This window comes from Odontesthes bonariensis, chromosome 19, assembly GCF_027942865.1.
Source record: "Odontesthes bonariensis isolate fOdoBon6 chromosome 19, fOdoBon6.hap1, whole genome shotgun sequence".
In the NCBI taxonomy this organism is placed as follows: Eukaryota; Metazoa; Chordata; class Actinopteri; order Atheriniformes; family Atherinopsidae; genus Odontesthes; species Odontesthes bonariensis.
Window position 1 is genome coordinate 12,290,882 of NC_134524.1, and position 21,603 is coordinate 12,312,484.

The 21,603-nt window shown below is 38.9% G+C and overlaps 1 protein-coding gene across 9 annotated transcripts in view; it reads right to left on the bottom strand.

The window, feature by feature from the left end:
* Positions 1 to 21,603, bottom strand: part of LOC142369539 (adhesion G protein-coupled receptor L3) — a 215,222-nt gene that overhangs the window by 29,155 nt on the left and 164,464 nt on the right. For all 9 annotated transcript variants that reach the window (XM_075451891.1, XM_075451888.1, XM_075451890.1 and 6 more), the window contains 4 exons: positions 16,053 to 16,175; positions 14,117 to 14,322; positions 11,791 to 11,967; positions 2,214 to 2,423 (listed from right to left, as the gene is read on the bottom strand). In XM_075451891.1, the coding sequence (XP_075308006.1) occupies positions 2,214 to 2,423; positions 11,791 to 11,967; positions 14,117 to 14,322; positions 16,053 to 16,175 (716 nt within the window). The remainder of the gene's footprint in view (positions 1 to 2,213; positions 2,424 to 11,790; positions 11,968 to 14,116; positions 14,323 to 16,052; positions 16,176 to 21,603) is intronic.

Here is a 21,603-nt window from a genome sequence, read left to right on the forward strand (position 1 = left end):
TTTTGATAGCATTGCTTAAAAAGGGGGCTAAGTAAACTTAAATCTGTGAAGTTTATATTTAGAATTATTCCACACCTGTGTAGGATAGCAAGCAATGAAAATTAATATTTCTAATTATTACGAAGGCTATTAGCTCCAAAGTGCATTCCAATGTTTGACCCAGAAGTGCAGAGCAAACTACAAAGTCTCACTCATAAGAACGCAAAAATGGCAGGAGTGCGAGAAGATGTAGGTGGGTAACAGCTCTCTGCCAACTGGTATTCTTGTAATGACTCCACATTTGTCTGCTGTATGAGTGTTGCGCATACACATTCAAAGATGACTGTGCAGTGACAGCATGCCTCCACCTGCTACCACAGCTGAGCTCTTACGGGAAAAAAATGCCATCCAACATCCTACAGTTATTAAACTAGAAGGAGGTTTAGTGTATTGAACAGCTTAATCCAGATTAGTCTGAAGTGGTGGAAAATTGAAAAACTTCAACAGGAAGTGGTTATGGGGTGAAATGATGAATACAGGCCAGTGAGTATGTTCTCTATAACAGCGATCTCTGTATGACAATGTCACAGTGAGTTGAAATGTGTTGTGGTGTGGCTATGTAAGTTTATTTCCAGGCAAGCACTTGCTTCTGCACAACCATGGGTGCTAGCATTTGTTGAATAAAGAGCCCCCACTTAATTTCTCTCAGTATTTAGTTTTTAACTGTGTTAAACTGTATCTAAAGAGTCCTATGCCGTTACCAGTCAGTGAGAAGCACCACCCACAGCACAGCAGGACACCAAATGTTACATTTATATATTTTTTTCCAAAAAACATTTTGATTTGAAGCAAAATTGCTTGCACTGCAATTGTGGTTCCAATGTCTTAAGATTTCAGATGGTTTAAAATTAAATCAGAGTTTGAGACATGAAAATTAATTTCCTGCACTTAATTTGGCATGGTTAATCAAAACATTCTTTTGCATAAAGTATTTCATCTCAACTTTTCTGCCGAGTTCTTTAACTTTACGAAGTCTTATTTTTCATTCATTACGAGATTATCAGAATGTACCTTTACAAAACTATCTCGACCAACTAAAGTCCCACAAGGGTTATTACTGAGCCCAAAAGTGTTCATTATGCACAGTATAAAAAAAAATTAAAAAAGAAAAGAAACAAAACAAATGCCCGAAAACAGCTTGAGAGGTTGTTGCGGCAAAGGTCAAACACTGGACTGACGAATGTAAATGCAAGTGAACGTGTAAAAAGGTTTGTATGTACCTCCCCAAAAGCAGTCGGGTCGATACAGAGCAAGATACACTACCTCAGAAGGAGGATAACAAGCCTCTCCAGAAATCAAATTGTGAAGGTTATGTTTAGATTTAAACCCCCAGCTTCAAAACTGCTGTATAATCCCATGTAGAAAAACTCCATTTATTCAAGCTGGCTTTTCCCATCAGAGCATCTCTTCAATATAATTCAAAACTACTATTATTTCCACAGTCCCTATCTGCGCAGTTATTCAAATAAAACTTGAAGAAATGGTTTATTCAGAACCAACAATACTCATACTATACCTCTCACAAGTACATGTTTTATATTTATTGTATTTACCTGAATTCACTTAAATGGAAATTGCTTTGCTTTGTGTTTTGTGTATGTTTTTATTACAATGTAGTTTAAACTATCATACAGACAGTTCTATTTGGGTCCCTAAAAAGTCAGGAAATATATATATATATATATATATTTATAGTGTTTGGGAATTTTGGGTACTTTTACTTTGAGCTTGTTTAGATGTTAATAAATGTACATGCATTGTCACTTTTCTTATGAAATAGTTGAACTGAATTGAAAAAGTCACAGTCTAAGAATTAGAGAACAAAACTCACTCACTTGATATGGACAAACCACTTGATAATGTTTTAATCTCTGTAATCTGAAATTAATCTGTATAATGTACATAACTGGAGCCAACAAACACCTTTGCGTAGAGTTGAAAAAGAAATAAAGAAGTGACCTGACCCAGTCCAATGTTCTCAAAATCCATGTTTTTTCAAGAGGAAAAAATCTACAGTGCGATTAAGATTTTTTGTTTTAAGAATAATATCAATAATGATTTTATTGGTATGCTTTTTCACTGATTAAATTATGTAGATTTTTTCTGGTTCTACATACATGTGAAATGGTACTTTAAGACTTTAACAGCCTCTTCCCAATTTGATGTAATCTTACCGGCTGGTCACCCCGATTGATCCCCACTAGGAACAGGGACTCAGCAATGAACAGGCTAATGCACAGGTTCTTATGGATGGTGTTGCGATCACTCTGAAGGCCACGGAAGAAGCAGAAGGTGAAGAGGCTGATGAGCAGGCACACCAGTGAGAGGAGGATGCCCACCCAGGTAATGACATCGAGAAGCAGGTCGTGAACAGGGTCTGTGTTCTGCAACAGAAATGATGAGAGAAGGTGCTCAGTAATCTCCAGCGGAAACATAGTTTTGGGAAAAGACATGAGATTTGGGGATTTAGTGTGAGGAAAAGCTTTATAAATTGATTCATGTATGAAGCCAAAAGCAAATGAAAGATAAAAACAAACAATGAAAAAAAGAAAAATCAAAACAATGCCAAAGCCTTTATTTTGGGTGTTGTTTTCTGGGAGTAAAGTGCAGTCACCCAACCCTCCAATAAACCACTACACCAAGCCACAGGTGGCAGATATGAATCATGAATTAGTCAGTGTGAATCAATTTAAAATGCCCCCCCCTGCTGTTTCATTTTGGTCAGGCAACAAAGTGAAACAAAGTGAGCAACCGAAAGGGCCACAGGTGTCTAAGACCAGCACAGCAGGAATTCAATCAGACCATAACATGGGCAATATCTTTCACCGTTGCTTTTAGATAATTTTCTCCTTTCAGATTGTAATTTGCCACCACAGCCAGTTTTGGGCACTAAAAAACTCTTTGCTGACAATAAATTTGTGGCTTTCTGGGAAAGATAAGAATCAACAGTCATTGCGCTGCAGCCATAAAAAAAAAGAATTTACATCAGTCCATGAAAGCCAGGTGCACGAAGGGAGCGGGAAAACACAACACATAATCAATAACGTTAGAATCTGCAGAGTAGCTGACTCACTTGGCCTTCGCCACATTAAAACACAAACAAAGCAACAGCAGAAGCTTCTGAAGCAGAAAAAAAAGAAAGGAAAAGAAATAAATGGAGGTTTGTGCACATCTGCATGTCAAAACTCTAAGCTGCGACACTTTTTCTTTTGATAGGTATCAATGGTTAGAGATAAAATGGATGAAACGTTCATTTTCTACCATGTCAGAGTGCTAGAGAAGGAGTTCATTCAATCTATTCAAAATATTAACAGCCAACAATCACAAAATTAAAAGTTAAGTAAAATATGGATTCAAAATATTTCAGACAAAAGCTACTAGAGCTTAATGAGTATTATTAACAAAGACAAACATGAGTTCAACTAACAAGTCTGGTGGGTTCACATCTGCCAAAAAATATCGGGAAGCAAGACTCAAAAAGATTTCCCATCTGATGTGCACGTATCATGGAAACAGATGCGTAGATTCCCATAGGAATTCACATCTGGAATTTAGAACGGCATTGTCATGGACTGATCATTTTTTAAAGTGCTGAGGAGCACTGACAGGAGCCTTCTACTTTCTATGTAAAACACAGGAACGAGAGAGCGACTCTTGATTTATTAACTTAACATAATTACTGCATCTAAACACTTTGGTCAGCAAGTATGGCTTTGTAATTTCCCAAAGGGATTGTCCTTCTCAGATGGCTGCGCATTGATTTTTTCTTTTATCTCAGAAAAGAGGAGGCGGGAAAAAAAAATGCACGTCTTGGAGGCTGGTGGTTGATTTAAAAAAAAAAAATGAAATAAAAATCTGCCAAACACTAAAGAGGCAAATGAAAATCAAACAAGCATCATTTTTTAAACAAAGCAATATTAAAGATACTCACGGGCAGGCAGTGAAATTGTGTTGAAAGGTAGTGAAAGGCAGCACAGGTAAAAGCACAAGCAAACGCCCCCTAAATGCGTAAGCACTGACATTTCACTGCATATGTATGCCAGACTTAGAAAAGGGCTGCTTGACATTAAAGGTTAAGATGCAATGAGTCTGTGCCAAAACATGGACCAAACCCCCACAAAATTGCACACAATGAGGAATAACACTACACAAGCCTACTAATGTGTCTATCTCTCATACAAGCACCTTTTTAAATCAGATTTTGACCACAGTCAGCAATATTTCTACAGGGGGAAACTTGGGGGAACGATTGCACAAAAGCCTTGTTTAGTGGCAGCTCAGTTAACGCTAGCAGAGTGGGGAACAGATGCTGATCATTAACGGGCTCTGGTACAATAACAGCCGCAGTGCTCCTAGAGTCTGGGGAGAGCGCTCTTTTGATTTTCCTGCCTGATGAGCCGTTGTGTATACGTTGGAGGAGTGGATGGGGGGCTGGCAATATGTTGTATTGAGCAGACATCTGCGTGTGTGTGCTTTTGTGCAAGTCTGTATCAAAGTAAGGCTGATTTCAGCCCTCATTCTTTAGAAGGGTGGCTTTGCAGTAGGAGGCAACAGATGTCAGTGTTTGGGCTTGCTTGCTTTGTGGTGCATGTGGCACATGAGCCTGTTCTCAGGCCGCTGTATGATAGCAGTATTGATGTAGTGGCTGGTACGAGCCATGACACATTGTAAGGGGTCCCTAATTTATTTTGGGCTTTGCTGTGGCTGCAGGCTCTATCCATCACCAGCTCACCTTTGATTGGAAAGTAGCCAGGTCAGGGAGAAAGAGGCAGTAAAAGAGAGAGAATAAGAGACAAAGCTATAGAAGCAGAGGAAAAGGGATAGGGAGTGTATCTACTCCTCGGTGATGGATTTACTGTGGAATGATTTCTTTGTTCCAGGGAATGGATGATGGCTGAGATGTCTCCAGCCACAATGTCTCTGCTGAAAAGGTTCCTTTTACTTGGGGGCTTCGCTCAGGCAGGATGGCAAATGATGTGATCTGTGAAGCCTCTGCACCTAACCTCACACCAACATGATGAAAGTCCATGTAAGGGTCTCTAAAGTGGGCCGACGTAATTCACTCTGAACAAGGATGGCCCAATCATGCAAGCATGCATGTTACTTAGCAAGGTGAGGCTCATTTGTGCACAATCGATTTGTCTTCCAATCTTTCTCTCCTGCATTTTTCTCCTATTTCCTAAATATACATATTTTTCATTCCAGATGGATGCCTGAGGAGATTGGCCCTGCCTCTGATTTTGCTGGCACACTGCACAAAATAAGGTTTTTGCGCATTGGTGCACTCAGACAAGACAGAACAAACATAGCAATAATTCTAGCCAAGTCATCAATAACTGATGTAATATCACTTGCCCTTGATTATCCTAAGTTTCTGTGTCCAAAGCCACAGCATTCCACATAAATTCCACATTTTAGAACTGCGGTTTTAAAATGTGGAATTGGGTGAAGTGGTGAAGAGAACACAGTTTCAATCCTTTATACCTTGAAAAACCGCTCTCAGCATGGGGCCATGAAGCCAATCCAATTAAAATGCATAAATCTCCCAATATGCCTCCAGAGCTGGTGTTTGACTTATGAAATACAGTCGGGCAGGGCAGACTGTTGCGCTGAGAGGTAGTGGCCCACTGCAGGGACCCATGTGACAAGTTCACCTACGGTATGACCAGGGATTTATGAGCTGCACAGAGATGGGGAACAGTTGCAGAGGGAGAGCACATGAATCAGGGGTCCTGGCAAATTTGTCACGTTTAAAAGGGCTGGGAGAGAGATTCCAGCTTGTGTGGTGGGAGTTGACATTCAGCACATGCACCTTGTGTCACACTGTGTTCTAAGCCTCAACAACGAATGAGTACGACTTTCGGTTGCCATGGCAGTTAACATAGTCTGTCTCTTCTCTACTCGTGCTTTAACATATAAATAGATTTATTTTGAACCATTGCTCCTGGCGTGTATACACCATTGCAACATGCTTTTTAAGTTACATCATAAAATACACAACTAACCTTGACTGTCCTTTCTCATCATAGTTACTGACGATGCCACGGTGGAGATGCTCCATGATCCATGAGGACAGTGATGAATGTTACCCAAATATCACGCTCTCCATCATCCAAAAGGATGTACCATTGATTTATACTTACTGGTCTATCAGTAATAGTGTCGCTTTTCAGTATTTCAGTGCCTCCATGGGGCCAATCTTAGCACACACATTTAGCACATAAATAATGGTCTATAGATGGAACCTGATCAGGTCTATCATTTTTTAGCCACGGCTGGTGCTACAGCGCATATTTAAAAGATTTTTCTTTAAAATCTCAATGCTCACAAGCAGACCTCACAAATAGCAGGCTTAAATTCAAAGGGTTCAATAACTAGTCTTAGGAGGTTGAATGGGTGAAATCCCTTAGGGAATCTTAAGGAATATGATCAAAGCAGACCCTGATTAATAGTGGTCATCCACGATGAGTTTGTGTGACATTCACTGAACTCCTACATCTGCTCAAGCGAGACCAAAATGACCATAAAAGGCACAAGCAGCAGCCTGGCCAAAAACAGGTCAAATAATTTCATTAGAAATGTCATGTCCAAGATCCCACTGCTATTGGAGGAACTAGATAGATCCAGTCTTTCAGTATAAAGTCAAGTGGGGTCAAGTTATTTCCAAAACATTTAAAGCATCTTCAACTGCAGTACATGACTCAAGGGTCATTGATGGGACACATCGTTTGCTAAGTCACATCAAAGTACCCCCACTCACATCAATTTTTGTAAAAGCCTGTTTGCAATCAATCTAAATGTACATAATCCTTTAAATCACTCAAATGCAGTTACCATCTGTGGCCATTGGTTTTTAACATGTTTGTGTCGCCAATGGCATTTCTCCATTCAGAGTGTAGAAGCACCCAAAGGCATCAGCTCTCTGGCTAGATTGCCCAGGATGAGCGAGGAAAGGACTTGAATGACATATCAGGCAGCAGTGACTCAATTCAATGCCATTGTGATCATCATGGTGGCAATAACGGGAGTTTCTGTTTCTAACAGACCCAGCGGGTTTGTGCCAGTACATCCTGTGCTTCTGTACTGACAGAGCATAACTGGTCATTCGGTATAAGACATTACATTTGAAACAACTAAAGCCCTGATATCTTCTCTTTAGTACATTATAAATTGTTCTGAAGTACTGATTGACTTCTCTTTTTCTACTCACATCCTGTGCGGTACCTTAGTTCAGGGTTTACTGAACATAAATATGTGGGCAAAGTTTTTTTTTTTGAGGCACACATAATCATTGTCAGGGTTAACATGTTTCTGAGATATATTGCATTAGTGAAGATATACTTGTTCTATAACATATCTTTGGTATCAGAGGAGTAAAAGTTTAGTCAGTGAAGCCTTTCAAGTTTCAATGTTTATAACAGGTAATTTTACTGAAGACTGTAATACATGTCAGGTGTGATTACATATATTACTGCGTAATGATTGTAATTCTGAAACAATGCATCACATCCCACTTAGAGAACACAAACGCCCTCTAATAAACTTTAGATAGCTGGCAAACTGTTCCGCTTCATGTGAGCCGACAGAAGTACCTGCAGAAGAAAAAAAATGAATGACTTCATTATGTCACATGGAAAAGAAGCCCATTTTGCCACTTCTAATTTTTGCGACGAAAGTGGCACTTTCAATGCGAACATAACTTGGTGCTATGACACTTCGGTGTTTACTCAGCCTAATATAGACCTCTGAATACAACATTCATTATTTCCAGCTAGTCCTCTTGGTTTTGGCCAAAAATACAAGATTAATGATGATTGTGATGCTGTAGGGAGTCCACAGAAAGAAAAAACTGTAACTTCTCTGACAAATAAACATGGCTAAAGTATAATTTGTTGCTCTGAGGGTAATGAGTAATAACGATGTAGAGATGAGCAGTGCTATGTTCTGTTGCCATGGATACAAAAACTGATAGTCTCCTCATTTCATGAAATTTTGTTCTAAGCTGTTTTTCTCACACACACACAAAACCCTACTTTCCCTCCATTCACCATGTTCTCAGACCCAGCACGGTGACAGTTTGTCAAATAAAAAGCCTCCACAACTCTAATTTATAGGCAACATCCAACAGGTTGCCTTTTATAACATCCAAGTGGAAAAGATAAAGAATAAGGAAAGGTGGAAAAAACCAAAATTGGGGCGTAACTACTGTCCACTTTTCCCCGATGAATGCAGTGCCACAAGCAAGCCAGGCTTTTCAAAATGTTGGGGATTGGCTTGACTGAAAGAGCGCTTTTACAGCTTCCTTTTTTCCCCCCTCTTTTCTCCTTTGCTTTCATCGCATGAAGGCTCCCATTCTTCATGGCTGCCTCACTATTCCAGACGCGGAATCAGCCCTGCAGGGAGCTTAGTGGGTCCAGAAGTCATGCTGCTGAGTGACAAACAGTGGCTCGCTCTAGTCCCCACCACCCAGGGAGGAGAGGGCTGTGGAGTGGGGGGGGTTGCGTAAGATTGCGTGCATGATATATTGTGTGTGTGTGTGTATGTGTGTAAGTGGGTTTGTGCACTGTTTTCGTAAAAAAAAATAAAAAAATTGAGATAAAGTCAGACTGGGTAAGAGAGGGTCGAGTGGTTTTATGGACAAGGGCCAGTTGGAATGGCTCTCACAGAATCTATTTATTTTGCTCCTAGATTCAGAAGAGAAGCCCTGGAGAGACTGATGCCATAACAGATACCAAAAACTGCCCTGCTCTGTCAGCACTGAGCTCCTCAAACCTCAAGTGACAGAAATAATTAAGCTGTCTGTCAGTATCACAACGAAAACATCTTTCCATGACCAGCTACCCTGCTGCATTTTCCTTTTCCAACCCACTCAGTTTTATCCATTTCTAACATCCTCTTCACCCATCACCTCTCCCACTTTATTATTTTTTTTTTTAAAACACTTTGTCACTTGCTTGAAAACTGCAGTCGGTATTCACTCCTCACCAATCTCATGGCCAAATTATTTTACCTAAGCAGTGTTTTTTTTTTTACAACCCCCTTTATCGCCTCCACGTTATTTGCTTTCCTGCACTCTACAACATCTGCAATTGTCACTTAAATTTTAAGCAGCTGACACCTGGCAGAATAAGTGTCCTTACAGTATGCCTATGGATTGACCAAAACAACATATAATTTGTGTTAAAAAAAAAAAAGACAATCACTCATTTTTCCAACATTTAGTTTTACTTGCAGAATTGGCCAACAGTCTTAAGCAAAATGAATGCATCACAATAACTATATAGTACCGTTCGGATGTATTCTGACAAGCATGTTGTAGTTTTTCGATGGTAAGAGGCCATTCCAAGAGGACGGGATTTTGCCATTCTTAAGGACATAATGAAACATTTTCATAACCGAGGACAGCAGGTCTTTCATTTCCTGGTAACAATCAGACGGGAAAAAAACATCAAGTCCATCAGCTTTATTTGGTTTTAAATTTGAAATAGGTTCTTTTTACTTTTTCATCTATCATTTTGTCAATTAGGGACACATTTTCCATTTTTCGGCACTTCAGGTAATTTTATCTCATCAAAGACAGACTTTATTAAGTATATCTTCGGCTGAGAGTTCAGCTCTTTTAAAAAGGTTGCAAATAATTCATATACGTCTTCTGACGGGTCCTTTTTTCTACTATTATTTATTTTATTTGAAGGTGAAAAGTTTAGCTGATCTACCACTTGCTTCATAATGCCTTTGTTTGAAAAGATCACATTTTTTGTAATGTCCTTGTTGTTCATTTGGCTTCAAAGCTTAAGTTAAAAGTTTCAGTGTTTTTTTTTAATATATACATCTATATACATCTGTCCTCCAAACTTTTCAACTCTACTTACCTTTCACCTTTTTTCTTTTTTTTTGCTCTCTTAGAAAAATGCTAATAAATAAAAAAAGATGGGTATGATGGGTATGTTTCCCAATTATGTGTCTTCAGCCAAAATAGTCTCACGTATAGTTCAGCCTTTTCTTTCTAGACTTAATTATGTTAACATATTGCACATTGATGCGAAACCTGCCAAATGGGTATTTTTTGCCACACTTAAGCTGACCAATTAGAATAGATTGGGACTTTCAAGAGAGGCGCCTTAAAGGGACATTTATTTACCTTTTTTTGTTTGTTTTCCCTTTCCTAAAACCCATTTTTCAAGTAGTCGTGTGCTTTACTTATGAGTAGTCAGACAGTACATTAGCATGGCTGAGCTGAGCTATGGTTAGAGTTTGACCTGGCTATTTAATTGGACCTCCATACTTCTCCACATACACGTGCACACCAAGATTCCGAGTCACTGACTGAAGTATGTCCGATGCCAGAAACCTGTGGGCTGTCGGGGAATGTATGTTCGAGACATTCTGCTGCTAACTTCTTTTCTCTAATTAGCCCATCGGGAGATCATCATGCATGTATGTATGGAATTAGCTATATCTCAAAAGTCCACCAGTTTAATCTAAGAATAGTGAATTTTAGATGATGTGTGTAAAAGTCACTGTATATAACAATTGCTACAGCTGGTATAACATTTCTTTAGTTGGTGAAAATGAGCTACTCTGTAACCCTGTTCTGAGCAGCTGTTAGCTTCGCTCCTCCATTAGAATTCCTCCTCAATTTTCCAAACTGAGAGCACTTTGACAGCTGTGTACTGAAGGCAGGTCACTGCCGACTCAAGTACTTCACACAAGCCTACTATTACAGCAATAACAAAGAAATGAAAAGCTTATTCTTGTAGACACCCAAAGTAACATTGGGATCTTTTAAATGGGCATATTATGGACCCTTTAAAGAGAGATATCTTCATGGATAAATGACAAAAGTGTTTTAAAAGCACTCTACCATAGCTTCTCCAACATAGCCACATACAAAAAAAGTGCCACACACTGAAAAGCCCACCACAAATTTGGGTTACTCGATACACAAGAGGTCAAAGACTTCTCCAATCAATACTCACTTACACAGGGTCATTATTTCAAAATTATATGAATTCAGTATAAATTCTCTTCAAAAGCGAGCCCATACAAAGTACTGTGAAGGTCAGAAAACATTTATGGTCCTATGCCCACTGAAATAAAAAAGCAGGGGAAAAATAAAACATATTCAATAACACCAGCACTGGAAAAAATGCCAATCCAAAAATAAGTAAAAAAATAACAAATGCAAGACATTTTTGCTTGAAATAAGCAAAGAAATCTGCCAATGGAACTAGTGAAAATCGGCTTGTCCAGATTTCTTGACATAAAATGTGATATTTAGGACTTTTGAGTTAAAAGTAATCTTGAAATTAGCTTAAAAACCTCTTCAAATTAAAAAAAAAAATCTTGTTTCATGTGAAATATGACTCAAAACAAGATCTTTTCAAGACTCTTTCACGAGACAAGATATTCAAGATGTATTGTATTAAAACAAGTCCCTATATCTTGCTGAAATGGTACTTGTTAGGCAATTGTGTCTTATATCAAGTGTAATGAGATCCTCAATGAGACAAATATACTTGGTAAAATTTCGATTTTTTCCAGTGAGTGTACCCTTCTGCTTTACAATGCTTTGCGCTGTCTGGATCTTACTTTTCTTGTCACCCTATCTTTGTGGAATGGTCCGGTTGTGTAAACCCCGAGGGATTAATACATCTTTCCATTTTGTAGAAAGCATTTTCTAAACCGCACACATTTCAGTACAGATGTATCCATTCACAAACATTATGAAGAAATAAAAATCTGGCCTACCTTGACATCGACATGGGCCATGAGGACAGCAAAGTTGGTGAGATGCGTACAGGAGCATGTGGTGTGTGTCCTGTTGGTGCCGAGCAAGCGGCAGTCCTGTGTCGACCAGTAGCCAGTCATGGTTCGCCTGGAGTAACTCCAGAATGAACAGTTGGGGTTGAAGTTTTCCTCGGATTGCTGTTAGAGGGCAAAACACATGAATATATGAGTAGAATAAAAATGTCTTCTCGCTGTGTGAAACTCAGGAGTCTGAGGTTATTCATACATAGTCCATGTTCGCATTCTTTTGCTTTAGAGTAAACATCCGGGAAAAAAAACGAGAGGTTAATTTCTCTCCACCGGAATCCATATCCATTCTTAAGTGAACAGCAGGTGATTTCACTGTCATAAAGAATCGAGCAGCTCCATGCCTGTATTTCATTGTGTTTTTTTGACCTTTCTCTTTAACTTTCACTGCATGACAATGGACTGCCCTACTGTTTAATAGGCACCACTGCTGTCTGTGTCGGGCTGCAGCCCTAATGACAAGCACGCCTCCCTGCTATCTCGCTTGCCATTTTATAAAAGTCACCCATGAAACTGAGGCTGGCTAACAAAACAAAACTAACTGCTGAGAAATAGTTACATCAAAAAAGCAAATGTACCCTTCCTTTTTCTGGTGTCTCCCAGCATCCAAGGTTAAACGTTTCTGCCTTCTTACTGTAAATAGTGTGAGGAGCGGCAGTTTTTTCATATTTTCACTTTTGCGGTACGGCAATTAGTTTAATTAGGTTTATCCTCTGTGAATGTAGTTTTCCCGCTGATTGAGTTTATCCTTCACACACTTACACATGAAAAAAAAGAACTGTGTAAAATATTCCACAGCAAGGAGATGGTATGCCCTCTGTCATTATTAATGACTTTAATTGGTCCCATTAAATGGTGAGGCAAGGAAGCGAAACAATAACTGGAGGACACATTCTCATCCCAGTAGACCAAAACCTCATGGTAAAGATGGTTTAACTGCGGGAAGGCTGAAACATAGGAGCCCCATCCTCAGCAGCTGCCGAGACATGTCGAACATTTATATTTGATGGCAAAGTTGAAATTGATGCAGCATACTGAAGATTAACATTAAATACCTTTATACGTAAGGGGTTTATAAAAAGTACTCTGTAAAGACTATCTGCTCTGTATAGTAACTGCACGGTGATCACATTCTGTCCACTAACGGGTGCAGTTATATGTCTGAAATCATTTTCCTTTTTGCTATGAGTACAACTAGCTCTGTCATATTCAATGAGAGCATTGTGCATTAATATTGGATACAATTAAGCTTAATCAACAATGGAAGCCAGACTTGTAATAATCGTTAAGGTGATTAATTGTCCAGCCCTAGGTATACACAAAATATACTTTATATGTAAATGCCTGTATGTTTATGGTGCTTTTACATGATAAGATAAAAACTGTAGTCAGAGCTCTGATGGTCCTGTATTATAAGTTAAAGGAGTTTCTTTTTCAAAGGGCACGGTTTTATTGAAATGACTTGATCCGAGTGAGAAAAGGGTGTAAAAACACCAGTACACTAATATCACAAGAACCATAAATTAAAAAAAAAAAAGCATTCAAATTGCAAATTCCTCTTAAGGCAGGTGAGTCAGAACAATAACTGCTCTGACTTTGGCCCCTGACATTTTCCCACTATTTAAGTTTGCCACCCATAAGCCATCGTCCTTTTGCTCTTCATCCCTCTGTGCTATTTCCTTTCTTGCAGTTGCCTTCTTGCAGGTCCCTCCTACACAAGAGACCTGCTGTAACTCTATTATGGTTGTTCAACCATCATTTGTGAAAATCGCCCAAGATGCCATTTGTAGACGAAAAATGATCTTTGAGGGTATTAGAGTGAGGAGAGGATAATTGGAATCAAGAGGCAGAAGTCACGACTCCGCAGTGACTGGGCAGCTTTCAGAATGTGACATTTCATATTTGTTCAGGAGATCAAACTGGTGCTCAGGCTAATAAACAACAGCATGCATACTCATCATCACCAGGGGAGCAATACTGTTTTCAACTATCTCATTTTTCACACCTTCCAAGGAATAAGACATCTTCATATTTACTTAATTTTGCTGGTTTGATAACGGATTTGCACATTTATGTTGTGCTTCGGGAAAAGAGGTAATTATGATAAAAGGTTCGATCAAGAAGGTGTCACAGTAAGTGCATTCTCTGTGTAAACAAATGGAAAAAGACAAAGAGCCCATTAAAAGAGCACTGACATCAAAGCAAAAACTAAATAAATCCCCTCTCAGATACACACATATATGCAGTCACTGAGAATTACCTGCAGATGCCTGATGGTAAAAATGACAGGGTCAGACAGATAGACTTTGTTAGAGTCTTTGTTGATGGCAGCTGTGATAACTGGTGAGTTGACAATGACGGAGTAATTGGTCGCCATAGCTTCGCTGCCAAACTTCATGCTGGCGTTCTCAGTAGAAAGGTAGACCCCGATGTGTTTGTACAAGACAAACGCTATTCGTATTTCTCCTGCAAAAGAGCAAATATGAGAAGTTTGTGTTTCGCAAGTGGCAATTTGAGCATAGATCTTTTCCTCAAGATTTTGGAACATATCTGCCTTCAATGCTGAAAGGTAAACACGGGTTTCAGGGCAGCATCTGCTCCCATCCAGGAACCTTGAATATTTTAGCAAGGCAATGCTAAACCACATAATGCATCTATTACTACATCATGGCTTTGTAGAAGAAGAGTCTGCCTGCAGTCCACAATCCTTTACCAACTGAATCCATCTGGTGCATCATGAAACACAAAATACAACAATGAAGGGGAGGAATTCTGAGCTGCGATAATAATATATCAGACAAGGGCGGGACAACATTACTCTCCCAAAGGTCCAACAACTGGTCTTCTCAGTTCTCAGACCTTTATAGACTGCTGTTAAGAGAAGAGGTGATACTAGACAGGTAAAAATACTAGACTGGTAAAAATGGCCCTATCTCAACTTTTTTGAGAAATGTTACTGCCATGAAAATTAAGAGGAGCAAAACATTTTCATGAAATAGTAAAATATTTCACTTTCAAGATTTTGTACATTCTGCTTTTGATGACTTTGTACACAGCATATACCCCAACTTCAGACAAATTTGCCCCAAAGCAACAAATAACAAACAAACAATTGAATAATAAAATACATAAAACTTTGCGTACATTGTCCACACACTTTAAGACATCAGTGGAGAACTAACAAGATGAGACATGAATGTGCAAGAGGGAACATTTGGATCCGATTTTTCTTGCATTATCATTCTATCACAGTACAAGAAGTCCAGCTTCAGGCCACACAGCCTGAAGATGGGACTAACAACAGAGAAACACGGGAAATGTCAAAAAGAACACTTCAAATAATCACTGAGCTGAAAGCTTGTTAACAGAAGCATAAGAGACACACATGGTATAGCCGTCAAAAGTCTAAGTGAAGACTGTTAGATTACAGTTCCACAAGACGAAATCTGTCAACACATCCACAAACAGTTGCTTTAATTCTGATTCCAAAAAATGTGCCTACCACTCTCCTACTGGCACTGACGAAGATGGGCTTTTTCCTTTTGATTAATTTCCTCCTCTTTTTCTCCCCCATACGAATCCCTTATCCCTCCTGCTGTCTCACTTTTGAGCACTCGTATGAAAGAGAGTTCCCTCCTGCCGTGACTGAGATCACTCACTCAGATGAAAGAAAAAACTATTTGGGTGCTGTAGCACTAGATGACAGGGAAACATGCGCCACCCTGCTATAATGATCCACACGGGCACGGCTGGACATGGACTTAGTCATCCAGCTGAGAGACACCCGGAGCAGCTATAGTCGATTCTGATTTGCAAGAGCTGACGATCGAGTCTAAAAATGGAGCAGCATTTGGAGCTCTTGAGGATAACTACGCATTATGTCTAACTGCCTTTTTATAGTTTGGAGGCAGTGCTTGAATTCTACAGAGCCTTGTGTGAAGACTCTAGAAAGATCTAACCACTTCATAAGTGGACCAACAGAGGCATCAAATCTATAAAAAACGATGAGTAAGAAGCATAAAACAATAAAGCTCAAGTGGAAAAAAAAAAAAGAGGTTAAAGAAAACAAAAACATTTTTAAGATATCTAAATATTTTGTGTATTCAATTTATACCAAATGCACGTAGGTAATGATCACACTTCACACCAACTATAAGAGAACAGTGAGAGAGGACTGAAAAGGTTTGATGTCTTACCATTTCTTCCGTGCTGCTTCAGTGTATTGGCTGACAGGTGGATAGAATTGCCTTGTCCGCCACTTTGTGGGAACTTCAGATCAGGCAAATTCCCATCTGTGCTCATCCTCGCTACCTCCAGCTCTGCACACAAACAGAAAAAAACCCATCCCAGCCCAAAATTAAGGAATCAATACAAGGCTCCAGGTAACACGAGAACACTGCGGTCATGACTTTTGTGTTTTCTTTGGTGGAGTTCAATTATTTTAACAACACAAAATTGATACACAATCGCACAGATTTACACCCATCTTACAAAATATCCACTTTTTCTTTTCCCAACAGAAACCAGGTTCAAATCAAATGTGACTCTTCTATGATATTCCCATGACTGTTAAAAAAACAAAAACAGATCCCACAAAGCAGAATTCTAATGAACCATAGAAATAAACACTGATCAGCCATAATATTATGAATATCTGTCTAAACTGAATGAGTCCTCCTCATACAGCCAGAAATGTCTGACCAGTCAGGGCATGGACTGCAGTGTCTGGTATTGGGATGTTAGCTATAGATCCCTTGAGCACTTTGGGTTTGGAAGTTGGATCTTTGCGGATTGGGCTTGCTTTCCACAGATGCCATTAGATTCCTTAAGATTGGTATCTGGGGAATTTGGAGGCTGGGCGAACACCTCAGACTCTTTTGTTCCAGTTTTGCTGTCCTGCTTGGCAAAGCAGCTACTGTAAGGGTGTGCTTTTGCAACACGGGGACTGACTATAGACAAAAAGTGTGTGAATTAGCAGCAGAAGGCAGAAGATATTAGCAAAATTCAAAAACGTCTTCAATTATGTCACAGATTCATGGAGCCCTCCTGATGTACCGTAGTAGATGGTTTTATTATCACTGCATTTTCAAGGATCACTGAATACAGAGATCTCGGGAGTCAGGCATCTTGGAAGGACCGCCTCGCTCTCAACTGGCTGAGTGCAGGGGAAGTTAGAGACACACTAGACTATGAAATGCACAGGTGCTACTTTCTTTTTTCCAGAGCTTAAAAAAAAAATCTCATTGGCTATTTTGAAAAAAAGAAAAAAATACCTCATATCAGGGAATCTCATTTCTCATTAAGAGTTGAGAAAGTGAGAGATACAAAGAGAAGATAAAGAGCAGCTTCTACAGCAGCTCAACAGCTGTTGTGTCTGAAGCAAGCGTGTAATTTATGGTTAAAAGATTTCAGTGCCACACAGCAGAGGGAGATGAGCTGCTGATAGGAGCCTAGCTGAAATAAAGAGCTCATTCCATCAAAGTTATTATGGTATGATACAATTCAATTTAATAAAGCAGTCTAGTCTGCTCTAATCTCAAGTACCGGTGACCTGTGTGAAGTCTGGGCATTCTTAAATGTCAAATTAATTCCCAAAGAACTGCGGTGAATCCTCTGACTCACTGCAAGGTAAGAAAGTTGCCGATGTCAAATAAGCAGATCAAACAAATTCTTTTCTATTAAAAGATGTGAGCAAACTGGCAGTTACTTATTGCTTATATGCTTGTAAATACATATGTACTTCTGTTGTTTATGTGAAGTATAATAATTACTTTAAAATCATGGCTACACATCCTTTGTCCAAAATGAAAATAAAATTATATAAATATAAATGACAGATTACGTTTTCAATCTAGAGATAACTTTAAAGAAAGAGATTGTGAGACTGTATATAGTTGCTTGCAGTAAAGAATGCAAACAGGGGAACACAACCAGACTGGTTGAGTCAAAAAACACCAAAACCCACCAACCAGAACGTCTTAGGACAGATTCGGCAATCTGTGATCTTTGCCTTATCTGTACAATAAGAACGACAAGAATATTCAACAGATTATTTTAATAAAAGGAGACTTTTTAAAGCGCTTTCAAAATCTGGGTTTAGTTGCACTGCATGACACTTCTATTACTACACTGACATGCTCCTGCTGAAGCGGTTAGCAGGTAGAGTTGCTGCAAAAACCCAACAACTATATTAGAACTAGATTGTTGGTGTCATATTAAATATTGTTATATACTTTTGTGTTTCTTAAAGAGGACATGGGGTTTTTAGGTTTTGTTCCTCAATGTGTCATGCGTTTCCTTCTCCTAAAGTCCATCCCTGAATTGTCTGAAATATTTAATTTTTAGTCCAAGCCAGTTAAGCACGCCTGTGACAAAGAATTAGCAGCTCCCCTTCCAATCCACCATTTATGAACAATAACAATAAGAACATTTATAATAATACGTGGACTAGGCTTTTCAAGAAAGTAGTGAGACTTAAAGAAACAGGGGCTGAAACAAAGCTATTCAGCCATCTAAAACAGCTGCTTTTTCACAATCATGATAATGGCATTGGATTACACACAGCCACAATGCTGTCTTAACCTTTCAGGTGTTTTAATCGTTTAATGCTTAACGTTGTTGATCAGTGCACCACTGAAGCATTGCCACTGTGGGAGTTTAAGCCACTGCTACAGCAACCCTGAAGCTGGCTAACAGATTTGTCTAAAGTAGAGACTCGTGGTTTTAAACACAACTTTGTAAAAAACAAAAACCTAAAGTAACACTAGAAAAGTTCTCTGCCTCACAGAAGCCTCTGTAATCCACCTCTGATCTCCTTCAGACTAATATAGAAATAGCTTTGTCTCAAGTAAAAATGTCTGGTCAGTTTTAGCAAACTTCACAACAAAATCTTCTCAAAATATTTTCTGATGACTTACAATACATGGTACCGTGAAATTTACAATGCGCATTACCTTGCACATGTCTTGATTTCGCACTTATGCAACATTGGAATGTTTCAAAAATATAAATCAGAAAAAGTTAATTGGGTTACAGATAAACTAGAACTCGTTCTTTTTAGGTCCAGTGACATCACCCTTTCTTGTCTCTTGACACATTTGGTGGCTTTGGAATGTGTCTTTTGTCAGCCTCTAAAGCATGACAATATATGCATGTGTATAGATGTGCAGAGTTTAGACAAAGGTTTGTTTTTACCACAGTGGCCTTAAATTCCAGCTGTAGGGGGAGCTAAAGAGCAAGACATTGTCAGATTCTCCAGTAATGTTTCAATTAAACCTGATAAGGCATTCGGCCAATGGCCCGATGTCACTGTGACACATTGACTTTGATAAAGGTTAGAAGTAAACAAAAAGCTGCGAAGACGGCATATTTAATCCTCCCTATGTCTCGGTTCTCACACCATGGTCTTCCCATAATATCTTTAAAAAAAACATTTTGTATTAGTATTCTCTTTTGCTTTTTTGTAAAGGGCAGTTTCTTTTTTTTTTCTTTTTTTTTGGGGGGGCGGGTACATTCCTATTGAACTTAGCTAAAAACAATACCCCGGATAGCTCACCATTTCCAGGATTCCAATTCTGCCTTTTGAATAAAGGAAGCCTTTTTCTTCTCCTTTTCTGGTTCTCTTTTCCCTGTGTGGTTGTGTCAAAGAGCTTACGATGGGCTTTAGGGAATTTCTTTGATGCCAAAGGAGTTGTTGGACCCAAAGGCTATACCATCAAAGCTGGTTTGAATAACACGCTAATCGGCAGAAATCTGTTCATAAGATTATCATGCAGCGGGTGAAGCTCGCTCTCCTGCAGATAAAGCCCTCGACAGGCACAAGCATGGTAACATGTAAACACAAACACAGACACGATGACTGAGGAAATATCCTTCCCTGAAAGCAATGAAAATAGATCTCATTATCACCTTGAGCCTAAAATTGTAAGGTGGTTTTCTAATGGTTCAAGATTCGCTTTGAAGCACAAAAACTAGCTCACCTTGACACTGAGTGCATGTTATCAGGTTGCATATGTGTCTGAGATAAACATGCACACACCAAACCCTTATCATTACATGTAATTCAATCATTCGCTGCCGCACTGATTACCAATTGCATTAAAGCGCCTCCTTGTCCTTCTTTACCATTCCTGCATGACATGAGGGGACTGCAGGAGCCAACTGGCTGACAAAAAAAAATACAATAAAAAAATAATCCAAGCAAACAGAGATATAAGGTCCCGTAAACATGTCACCAGCACATAATTAACCAGACTACCAATACGTACTAAAAAAATCTCAGTTGAGCTGTGCAGGCATCGTCTTATTCCCCTCTCCAAACGAGCCTACAATCTCCTTAATACCCAGATGAATTGTGTGCCAGATACAATAAAACCCCATTTTATTAATTCTCCTTACGCTTGCTTCCTTTTAAGTGAGTAGACCTATATTCTTAGGTTGCCATGGCAGCAGGAACATGAAAAAAAAAATAATAAATCACCACACGTTAAGAGAGGAAGGTGATACATCACAACCATTTTTTTTTTTTTTTTTAATTCTCCATACCGAACAAGCTACAGTCACACATTTAATTTAGGTTGGCTTTCCAAATAGATCTCACTAAATTACATATATAATATAATTAGAAATTTTATCAACTGATGTTTTTAGTTTTGGATGACTTCACAAGGGAAAACAGTAATGACGTGACTTTCATTATCTCTGCTCACTTGGTATTTATATACTTAATAATGAGAACCGATCTCTGATCTCCACAAAGAGTACTTCATTTTGGCTAATAACTGATGCGAATTTAAACACAATCATACAGGATGATTGTGAATTTACAGCCGACTTCTATCAGTTATAAGTAGTCCTTGCCAGACTTAACCCCCGGCAGGAGAGAATTATTACTCCAGTCACCTTCACACTTGATCCAGCACCTCAAAAGCTCCTCAGTCAATAATGGAGCAGAGGGGATCAATAGCTGTATGGCCAAATTTGTGATCCCTATACAAACAGCCAGACCAGTCAAAGCAGAGATGTTTCAGACAAATAATGGAGGAAAAAACTGACCAAGAGATATATAAAAAATATTCACTCATTCAAATTTATCTTAAAACTGTCCAAGTTTCATCACTGGCAAAGTTGGATCTTCCAGATGAGCTAACTTCCTGTTTCTGTGCAGCTTGAGAAGATCTTTTGTACCAACCCAGTTTACACATGGAAACAAAGACAGTAAAAAAAAAACAGCATATCAAGTCCTCCTACACGCATAAATGTGTTTGGGTTTTTTTCACTTTCGGTTGTTACTTCACACAAAAACACTGTATGTGCACAATACCAAACGGGAGTCTGAAATGAATATGTCAAATGGGAAAAGTTTCTTTTGGTTTGACTTAATTTCAGCTTAAGCATTTCAAGATAAATTTGTGACATTGTAACTAAATTAAGAGGCAACCAATGTTTTTTTTTCTTTAATAATCCAAAAACATTTTCTTCCACCATATTTGGCACCATATTTTGTCACCTTCTATTTCGAAGAATAATTTAGGTCCTTGTCTTTTTAAGAAACCTCCTTCTGAAAGGTCCGGTCTGCTCTGGATGGCTGATAGTTCGGTAATGGTGGTAAACTAGCCCCAAGACACACATTACGTAAATGTGTTTCAAGGTAATGTCATTAAGTAAGGGCAAAATGCTTGGACTACAAAGGAGGCATTTCACGCAGTGAAAGGGGACGTGTCCTCTGTAGGATAGAATGTTTAGGCT